This window comes from Nicotiana tabacum, chromosome 15, assembly GCF_000715075.1.
Source record: "Nicotiana tabacum cultivar K326 chromosome 15, ASM71507v2, whole genome shotgun sequence".
In the NCBI taxonomy this organism is placed as follows: domain Eukaryota; kingdom Viridiplantae; phylum Streptophyta; class Magnoliopsida; order Solanales; family Solanaceae; genus Nicotiana; species Nicotiana tabacum.
The window spans coordinates 121411960-121422348 of NC_134094.1; the positions used below are offsets into that span (position 1 = coordinate 121411960).

At 38.1% G+C, this 10389-nt stretch overlaps 1 protein-coding gene across 1 annotated transcript; it reads left to right on the forward strand.

The window, feature by feature from the left end:
• The first annotated feature begins 2233 nt into the window (after positions 1–2233).
• Positions 2234–4426, forward strand: LOC107780583 (amino acid transporter AVT6E-like). The gene has a single exon (XM_016601131.2). The coding sequence runs from the start codon at positions 2577–2579 to the stop codon at positions 3987–3989; it is 1413 nt and encodes a 470-aa protein (XP_016456617.2). The 5' UTR covers positions 2234–2576; the 3' UTR covers positions 3990–4426.
• The last annotated feature ends 5963 nt before the right edge of the window (positions 4427–10389 follow it).

Sequence of the window (10389 nt, forward strand, 5' to 3'; positions counted from 1 at the left end):
TTTGCTACCTCGTACTTTACTCCGGACATTTTTGTTTTCACCGAGTATAGTACTACCGACACTGAATAGTACTTCTATGAACGAGCAGAACCTGTGCTCTAATACCAGTTGTTGGGAATAAACCCCCACAGAATAATATTCACAGTAATAAAAGCGGAATAATAACGTAGCACCGAGATACGGTAATTAACAAGAATAAAAGAGTGACAACGATACCAAGATTTTTACGTGAAAAACCCTTTTGAATAACGGAAAAAATCACGACCCCGAGACGAGCAACGAATATCACTATAGCAAGGAATTTTACACTTTGTAGGTAAGAGTAAAATACTCCAAAGACCACTACAACACTCAAAAGAAAGAACCCTCTTTTGATATTCCCACCTTACTACAATATCGCTCACTCTCTATTTTTCTCACAGACTATTTTTTTATATCTTATCTGTGAAATCTCACTCTTTCTTTCTCTCTTTGTTGGTGTATTTTACAATGAGAGCAAGACACCTATTTATAATGTTTAGGATTGCTTCATTGATGTCATCAATGATCTCATGACTTTGACAAGAGTCAAATATTCAATGTGAAATCAAAGAAATATTTGCTATAAAATCTTCCTTAATATTTCTTTAGCTGGCTTGACATTTCAAAGCCTAAAAGAAAATGTCTTCGTACACGTGGGATGGAACCATCATTTTTCTCTTCAGATATAAAAGTCTGAAACTGAAACTGTTAAAGATGAAACATATAACTCTCCCTTTTCTAATTCCAAATTTAAGAATATGACTGATATTTGAGAAACTTACATATTCTGATCTTGAGGATCCGTATATACCAAGTATCTCATGAAGAAAAGAAAGAATGTGTGTATTTACACGTGTGTGCATAACAGCACAAGTATAAGAAGGAGAAAAATAAACTAGTATAAGTAATATCGTACTTATTGTTTTTGCGTGTCCTCAAAAATTCCAAAAGTCAATTAAATAGTTGTTGTTGAAGTACTAATATATAATTTTTTGAGTGTCTTCAAATTGTGGCAAATCTATATTAACTGCCACTTGCAAGGTTGGACTAAGTAGAAACTACAAAGAACTGACCCAAATTGGAAAACAATCAATTAGAGAAAAGATATCTATGATTTTCTTTTGAGTCAAAATCTTAAGTGACAATTAAAACGTCGTTCACCTAATCATTTTGTTGTTCGTAAAAAATAATCATTGAAATGACAAAAACATTTCTATTCGACATGGTGATTTCTGATGTCTGAACTAGTATTGACATGTATTACAATATTTAACAAATGTGTATTACTATGTTAATTCTATGTAAATATCACCACAAATTTTCTAATTTAAGATTCAATTGATTGAATATTGGAACTCTTTAAGCCAAGTGAATAAACTATAAGCTTTGCTTTTATATACTGACTAAAGAAATTAAAGAAGAGCTAATATATTGGCAATATTGGCTGATCCAAACTCGTGACTTTGTAATTTGAATTTTCAGCTTTTGACCATTAAAATTTTGAAAATCTTGGCTACTACAGAATCGTGCTTGAACATTTTTTTCCCTCTTGTTTTGCAATTAATAGTGGAAGTATTTTAATTTGGGTAAAAGGAAAATACTACTGGAAGAAGTTTTAAGTACTTACTGCAAAGACAAGTTTAATATTTTGCTTACTTTTAATGTAATTTGAAGAATTTATAAACGAACCACGACCATATTATATTTATCCGACAGTTTAAGGAACTCCCTCCGATCCATTTTAACTATTATTTTAGCTCAAATTTATTAAAAATAATTATCGTTTAAAGAAATTAGGAACTTAAAACAAATGCACTCATTATTATTTTTTAAATCTATCCTTGCTCGAATAAATTATCTTTACAATTTTTTGAAAAGTACCCATTCTCATTTACATTTATTAGACTAGACTAAAGAGGGAGTAATTTAATTAAATAACTCTTATGAGTAATGCTAGTTACTAAATAATTTTTTAATAAAGACACTTATATTGGATCAGAGGCAATATAGTATGACTGTATGATTAAAATTGTACATGTTTAAATCAAATCAATAAAAACATGACAGGTCCTAATTATATCTCCTAATTATAGTTAATGAATATACATTTTCAGTTTATTTATTACTTAACCACAGTAAAATACACTTATTTAATCTAAAACATTAAATGTGATAGTAAGTTTCTCTCTTATAATATGTCCTGCTTCCAAATAGAAATACTATGGTGCAAAATTCCAAGTTCAATCAGCCAATTGGGAACCTCAAATTTGAATGCAGCCCTCTTCCTTCATTTCCTCTGACCTTTTCTTGTTCCATCTTACAAGTTATATAGCATAAAAGTAATTAATAAACTGCTTCTATATTAGGAGAGAACCCCAGGATCTAGGGTTCCTCCTTCCTCCAATTCCATACACAAAACTTAATCTTTCATCATTTAATCCCAAAACCCACATCTCCAAAATAGTTTGCATTACTTCTCCGTGCGTTTTTCTTTACTGTTTCTTTTTTTTTTTTACCTCCATGCGTATAATTTCTGAATATATTATTACAAGAATATGGATAGTAATTATACATCACTTTCCAAAAATTCATCTTTTGTTGAGTTAGAATTAAAAGATGATAACTTTATTAAAGATGGGTATTCAAAATCAAACATTGAGGATGATCTTGATGCTAATGATATTGATTTTGATAATTTACCCCTTATTTTTGGTGAAAATAAATCTGGGTCTGGAATATATGGTGCTGTTTTTAATCTTACAACTACTATTATTGGTGCTGGTATTATGGCATTGCCTGCTACAATGAAAGTATTGGGTTTGGTTCTTGGTGTTGTCTTAATATTATTGATGGCTATTTTGTCTGAGATCAGTGTCGAATTGCTTGTCCGGTTTACTGTACATTGCAAGGCGGCATCGTATGGGGAGGTTGTTCAGGCTGCATTGGGGAAAACAGCTAAGGTTATATCTGAGATTTGCATTATTGTTAACAATGCTGGTGTTTTGGTTGTGTATTTGATTATTATAGGGGATGTTTTGTCCGGTTCGCTTCGTCATATTGGTGTTTTTGATCAATGGTTAGGTCATGGAGTGTGGGATCATAGGAAGTTGGTGATTTTGGTTATGTTGGTGATTTGTCTTGCACCTCTTTGTGCTTTGGATAAGATCGATTCGTTGAGCTTGACTTCGGGTGCTTCTGTAGCTCTCGCGGTTGTATTTGTGTTGGTTGCTTTCACCATAGCGTTTATTAAGCTGGTTGAAGGGAAGATTGAAGCTCCGAGAATGACCCCGGATTTTGGGTCTAAGAAGGCAATCTTAGACCTGCTCGTGGTGATTCCTATCATGTCGAATGCTTATGTTTGTCATTTCAATGTTCAGCCTATTTATAATGAGCTCGAAGGTCGCTCACCTCAGAAAATGAATCGGGTGGGACGGATTACCAGTGTTATCTGTGTTTTGGTGTATGCTTCTACTGCAATAGCTGGTTATTTACTTTTCGGGAAGGATACTGAATCGGATGTGCTCACTAACTTTGATAAAGACCTTGGAATTCGTTTCAGCACACCTTTAAATTACATAGTCCGTGTTGGCTATGTTTTTCATCTGGTTCTTGTTTTCCCTGTTATCCATTTCTCTCTTAGGCAGACAGTGGATGCCTTGTTATTTAAAGGATCAGTACCACTAACTGAAAGTAGGAAGAGGTGTCTGGCTCTGACTGTGGTTCTTTTGGCACTCATATATCTCGGATCAACTATGATTCCTAACATTTGGGCTGCTTTCAAATTTACAGGGGCGACTACAGCAGTCTCTTTAGGTTTTACATTCCCATCTCTCATTGCTCTAAGGTTGAGCAAAGAAGGGATTGGTTTGAGTCACAAGGAAAAGATATTGTCTTGGTTCATGTTAGTATTGGCCGTTGTAGTTAGCATTGTTGGAGTGGTTGGAAATATTTACAGCCTCGCCAGTTAGTGGGATTGGCTTTTGTTATTTTTTATACAGTAGAAAGTTTTAACGTCTTTGGCCATTGCATTATCTATCCCAGTGAGGATAAGTAACGCTTTGTGAAACGAAGTTTCTAGAAGCAAAGCCCCTGATACGAATCATTTTGGAAAGAGCGGATGAAGGTTTACCATAAACGAAATTGTGGATGCATTCTGTGTCACGCTTAGCTGCTTGTGGAGAGTGGCAAAAGATTGCTGCAGCTGTTAGAGATTGCAATACCTAAATCGCACAGATCCCAGCTTGGTGTATGTTGTTGATAGTTCCATGGTCCTATGAGACTGTTACCTTGTAATTGCTAACAGTAGCCAACAAAATTATAATTGCTCTCCCCTCATATTGGGATCACTATACCACATACAACAAAAATGATTTTATGAATACAATAATTCAATGCCATTCCCAAATCTTCCTTCCAATTCTAAAGCTTGGTTAATTATTTGCAACTTTCTTTATATTGGTCAAAATTGTTTCTAAATCTGTTTAGAGAAAGAGAGATTACTTTTATTACATAGATTCTAGTGTTTCTGTCAACTCGGTTACATGCTTGAATGATGAGCTTTAGCTATTGTCTTCCTTAGATGGATACCTCTGAGTTCACATGTTGCATCCTATATAAATTGGAGATATGGAGGGTCTGAGAGGTGGGAAACTTTCCAATGTGCTATTTTATTTTTAAGCATTTAAATGTGTTATCGTATTGTTCTCGTGATAGCATTTGTGGAAATTTTATACTGGACCGGTATTGTTAAAAACGAAAGATGCATTTCGGCTTTTCTTCCCCCAGAATTGTTTCTGGAAACATGAAGAAAATCGACAGTGGTAGAAGATATTCTCCTATATTGCCCATGTCTGACTGCTTTTTATTGCAGCAAGTTGTAGTTGTATATCAGTTTTTCTTTTTTCTTTCGCTTTAGGCAGCCAACAGTGGAGTTCACTAGCCCGGCTAATCTGGATTTCCTCCTGTTAGGCTCACTTAGCGAGGTAAAGCGTTCCCTATCAAGAGATTCTCCATTCAGTTGTATATCAATCAATCAACTAACTAAGCCTTATCACAAATTTGTTATGGTAGGATGTATGAATTCTGAGTACTCATTCTGCTCAATTTGTTTAAACTTCAGAGGAATATCATTTTGTAAAAATATATTACGTGATTGTTGTGCTAAAAATGAAATATGCAACTGGCTAATCTGCTAGTTCCATGCACATAGACTAGTTCTTTTGTCATCTAGAGCTAACATTCTAAATAGATTAGCTTAGTCTCTTATTTTTGTAACTTGTTAGCTTCCTGCTGCAGCACTGACAAATGTAATGAAGCTAACAACACCTCTTTTGTACACTTTGCATCTTCTTGATGCCAGCAATGGATCTACTTACTTCATATAAAAAAACATTAGTAAGTTGTTTTCTGATCTCTAGCATGCAACTTTTTGTTTTTAGGAGCTTGTGGGAAATACCCAATTCAAAATTTTGTTATATACCTTTCCTTAAATACTAACATAGTTATATGTGAAGATAGTGTATTGGTTCATGTAGTATTGGCCATTGTAGTTAGCATTGCTGGAGTGGTTGGAAATATTTACAGCAGCTAGAGGCATTGGCTTTTGTTATTTTTCATACAGTAGAAAGTTTTAACATCATACCTTTGGCCATTGCATTATCTATCCCCGTGAGGATAAGTTACGGTGTGTGAAACATAGTATGTAGAAGCAAAGCCCCTTATACGAGTATGCTACAATCATATTGGCAAGAGCGGATCAAGGTTTACCATAAACCAAATTGTGGATGCGTTCTGTGTCACGCTTAGCTGCTTATGGAGAGTGGCAAAAGATTGCTGCAGCTGTTAGAGATTGCAATACCTAAATCGCACAGCTTCCCAGCTCGGTATATGTTGTTGATAGTTCCATGGTCTTATGAGTACCTTCTTGTAATTGCTAACAGTAGCCAACAAAATTATAATTGCTCTCCCCTCATATTGGGATCACTATACCACGTCCAACAAACATGATTTTTTGAATACAACAATTCAATGCCATCCCCAAATCTTCATTCCAGTTCTAAAGCTTGTTAATTATTTGCAACTTAAGGTTGTGTCTTTTGATGATTACTTTCTTTATTTTAGTCAAAGTTGTTCCTTATTCTGTTTGGAGAAAGGGAGATTACTTTACTTCTGTTACATAAATTCTAGTGAACTTGTTTCTGTCAACTAGGTTACATGCTCGAATGATGAGCACTAACTATTGTCTTCCGTAGTTGGAATTCTCTCAGTTAGGGTGCTCGTTGGTCGGTACGGTATTTAGACATTTTGGTTCGGTATTTTCGGTATTCGATTTTTTAAAATGCTATACCTATACCGTACCTAATTAAATTCGGTATAGTTCGATTTTTCTCCTTTCGGTTTATTCGGTTCGGTAACTTCAGTTTATTCGGTTTGAATATTAACTTGTGCATAGAGTCATAAACTGTAATATTCTTAATTAAAGTACTCAAAAGTATTAAACTAAAAACGTTTTTTGACAAAAGTTTTGTCCAAAACCAGCAAATATCAACCCAGAGAGAGAAAACTGTACATTAAGGAATAAATTTGATCAATAGAAATGTCTTGTTACTTGCTTAGAGTTAATTGATGAACTTGGAAAATAAAGGAAAGTAAATTATAGATTTTTCATATTTATATTATAACTAGTATTTATGAACGTGCGTTGCACGTTAATAATGACACGTGATGATTTAAATATTTATTTATATGAAGGAACAATAAAATTTAATTAAAGAGACAAATTTTAAGTATAATAATACAACAATCATCTAAATACCGAAAAATATTATTACATTAGCATAATACAAGAATTTAAAATAAAAGTACTTCGTCAAAACTTACACAAATGATCAATATTGTTGTGTTGGTTAGATAATTATGTATTATAGTTTAAAAATATTTAATGTGATGGTATCTTAACGAACACTTCTTTATGGACAATATTTTTTGAGTATGTTTCCTCCTAATGCTCTGGTTGCTCTGCCTTAACCAAAATTCTTGTTGTCGGTGTTGATATCCCTCTTGAAAGTACAACATTGTAACGACCCAGCCGGTCGTTTTGAGAGTAATAGCCCCGATCCCCTATTTACTACTTCTCCCACATCTATTTCTGCTATTGTGACTTGCCGGGAGGTTTCGTTTTGGTTTTTGGATTGATTTGGGACACTTAGTCTTTACACGAAAGTTTAAGTCTTAGAATTTTGACCGTAGTTGGAACTGTGTGAAGATGACTCTGAAATGGAATTTCCTCGGTTTTGTTAGCTCCGTTGGGTGATTTTGGACTTAGGAACATGTTCGGATAGTGTTTTGGAGGTCTGTAGCTTATTTAGGCTTGAAATGGCGAAAGTCGAATTTTTGGAGTTTTGGGCCGGTAGTGAAATTTTTTATATCGGGGTCGGATTCCGATTCCGAAAATTTGAGTAGGTCCGTAATGCTGAATATGACTTGTGTTCAAATTTAGGATCAATCGGACGAGGTTTGGTTGGTTTCGGCATCTGTTGTCGAATTTAGAAGTTTCAAGTTCTTTAAGTTTGAATTGGAGGATGAACTGTGTTTTTAGCGTTGTTTAATGTGATTTGAGGGCTTGACTAAGTTTGTATGGTGTTTTGGGATTTGTTGTGTATTTTTGAATAGTTGGTTAAATTTATATTTTTATTTCATTATTCCGTAAAATGTTAGGCTTACCTAGTTGTACAGACTAGGTGTCGTCACGACGTCACACGAAGGGGAAATTGGGTCGTGACAAGTTGGTATCAGAGCTCTAGGTTCGTAGGTGTCGTGAGTCACAAGCCGGTTTAATAGAGTCTCGAGGATTGGTACGGAGACGTCTGTACTTATCTTCGGGAGGCTATGAAATTGTTAGGAAAATTTCACTACTTTGATTCCTTGTCGTGCGAAAACAATTGTTGACTTCTAAGATTCTAAACTTTTGTATTCTATTCTCTCACAGATGGTGAGGACACGTACAAGCGGATCTGATGAACAGGCACCCGCGGCACCTGCTAGAGCCGCGAGAGGCCGGGGCCGGGGTAAAGGCCGAGGACGTCCACGTGGTGCAGTCAGTGCACCCGCACGAGCTGCTACAAAGGAGCCCCCAATAGCTCCAGTTGGAGGGCAAACACCTGAGGTACCTGTTTCTGCACCAGCCCTCCAGGAGACTTTAGCCCAGTTTCTGAGCATGTTCAGCACCTTAGCTCAAGATGGATTGATTCCACTTGCCCCTGCCACATCTTAGACCGGGGGAGGAGCACAAACTCCGTCGCCAGTACTCTAGAGCAGCGGGTTCAGGTCGATCAGGTTCCAGAGATTGTACCAATACAGCCGGTAGCTCCAGCTCAACCCGAGGTTAGGGTAGCAGCTTCTGAGGCGGAGAAGCTCAGACTTGAGAGGTACAAGAAGTACCACCCACCTACTTTTAGCGGATTGGCTACAGATGATGCTCAGGGTTTTCTGGAGGAGTGTCATCGTATTCTCCGTACTATGGGCGTAGCAGAGACGAGCGGAGTTTCTTTTACTACATTCCAGCTTAGAGGAGCATCCTATCAGTGGTGGCGTGCTTATGAGTTGAGTAGTCTGGCTAAGGCAACTTCACTTACATGGACTCAGTTCTTGGACATATTTTTGAGAGAGTATGTCCCTCAGAGCCTCAGGAACTCATGGCGCGCGGAGTTTGAGCAGCTGCGCTAGGGTGCTATGACTGTGTCAGAGTATGCAGTTCGCTTCAGTGATTTGGCCCGACATGCACCAGCCTTAGTTGCCACAGTTCGAGAGAGGGTTCGACGGTTTATTGAGGGACTCCATCCCAACATCCGGAGTAGTATGGCCAGGGAATTGGAGATGGATATTTCTTATTAGCAGGTTGTGAGTATTGCAAGGAGATCTGAGGGCATGTTTGTCCAGGATAGAGAGGAGAGGGAGGCCAAGAGGTCTCGAGAGACTGGTTATTATTCTGGAGCTCGTGTCCCAGCATCTCGCCATGGTAGGGGTTATGTGAGCTGCCCCATTCATTCATCTCTTCCCGCCTCCAGCGGTGTTCCAGCTCCTTCTAGACACCAAGAGCCTTATTATGCACCGCCAGTATATAGTGTGCCTCCTGCATGGGGTGTTCATAGCAGCCAGTCTAGCAGACCTGGCCCGAGCCAGTCACAGCAGCCACACCCTCCCAGAGCTTGTTTTGAGTGTGGTGACACCCGCCATATGTTGAGGGATTGCCCCAGGATTAGGAAGGGTGCACCTCCACAGACTTCTCAGCCACAGCGTGCTCCACCGGGTCCTCAGGCTATGATTACAGCACCAGCTGCCACCCCACCTGCTCAGCCAGCTCGAGGTGGAGGTCGGGGTGGTAGAGGTCGCCCTAGAGGGGGAGGCCAGGCCAGATATTATGCACTTCCTGCTCGTACAGAGGCAGTTGCTTCTGATTCTGTCATTAGAGGTATTGTTCTGGTCTGTCATAGAGATGCGTTGGTATTATTTGACCCAGGCTCTACATATTATTATGTGTCCTCTTATTTTGCCCCGTATTTGGGCGTATCTCAGGTTTATTTGAGTTCCCTTATTTATGTGTCTACTCTTGTGGGAGATTCTCTTGTTGTGGACCGCGTGTATCGGTCGTGTTTGATTGCTCTTAGTGGTTTTGAGACTAGAGCCGATTTATTATTGCTCAGCATGGTGGACTTTGATATTATTTTGGGCATGCACTGGTTGTCGCCCCATTATGCTATTCTTGATTGTCACGCTAAGACCGTGATGCTGGCTATGCTAGGGTTTTCGCGATTTGAGTGGAGAGGTACCTTAGAGTATACTCCCTGCAGAGTTATTTCATTTCTTAAAGCTCAACGAATGGTTGAGAAGGGGTGTGGCGCGTATCTAGCTTATGTGAGAGATGTCAGTATTGATACCCCTACAGTTGAGTCAGTTCCAATAGTGAGGGACTTTCTAGATGTGTTCCCAGCTGATCTTCCGGGCATGCCGCCCGACAGAGATATTAATTTTGGCATTGATTTGTTTCTGGGCACTCAGCCCATCTCTATTCCTCCATATCATATGGCTCCTCCTGAGTTAAAGGAGTTAAAGGAGCAGTTACAGGAATTGCTTGATAAGGGCTTCATTCAGCCCAGTGTGTCACCTTGGGGTGCTCCTGTCTTATTTGTGAAGAAGAAGGATGGTTCTACGCGGATGTGTATTGATTACCGCCAGTTGAACAAAGTCACAGTGAAGAACAGGTATCCACTGCCTCGTATTGATGACTTATTTGATCAATTATAGGGTGCCAGAATGTTTTCCAAGATTGACTTACGTTCAGGTTATCATCAGTTGAAGATTCGGGAGCCA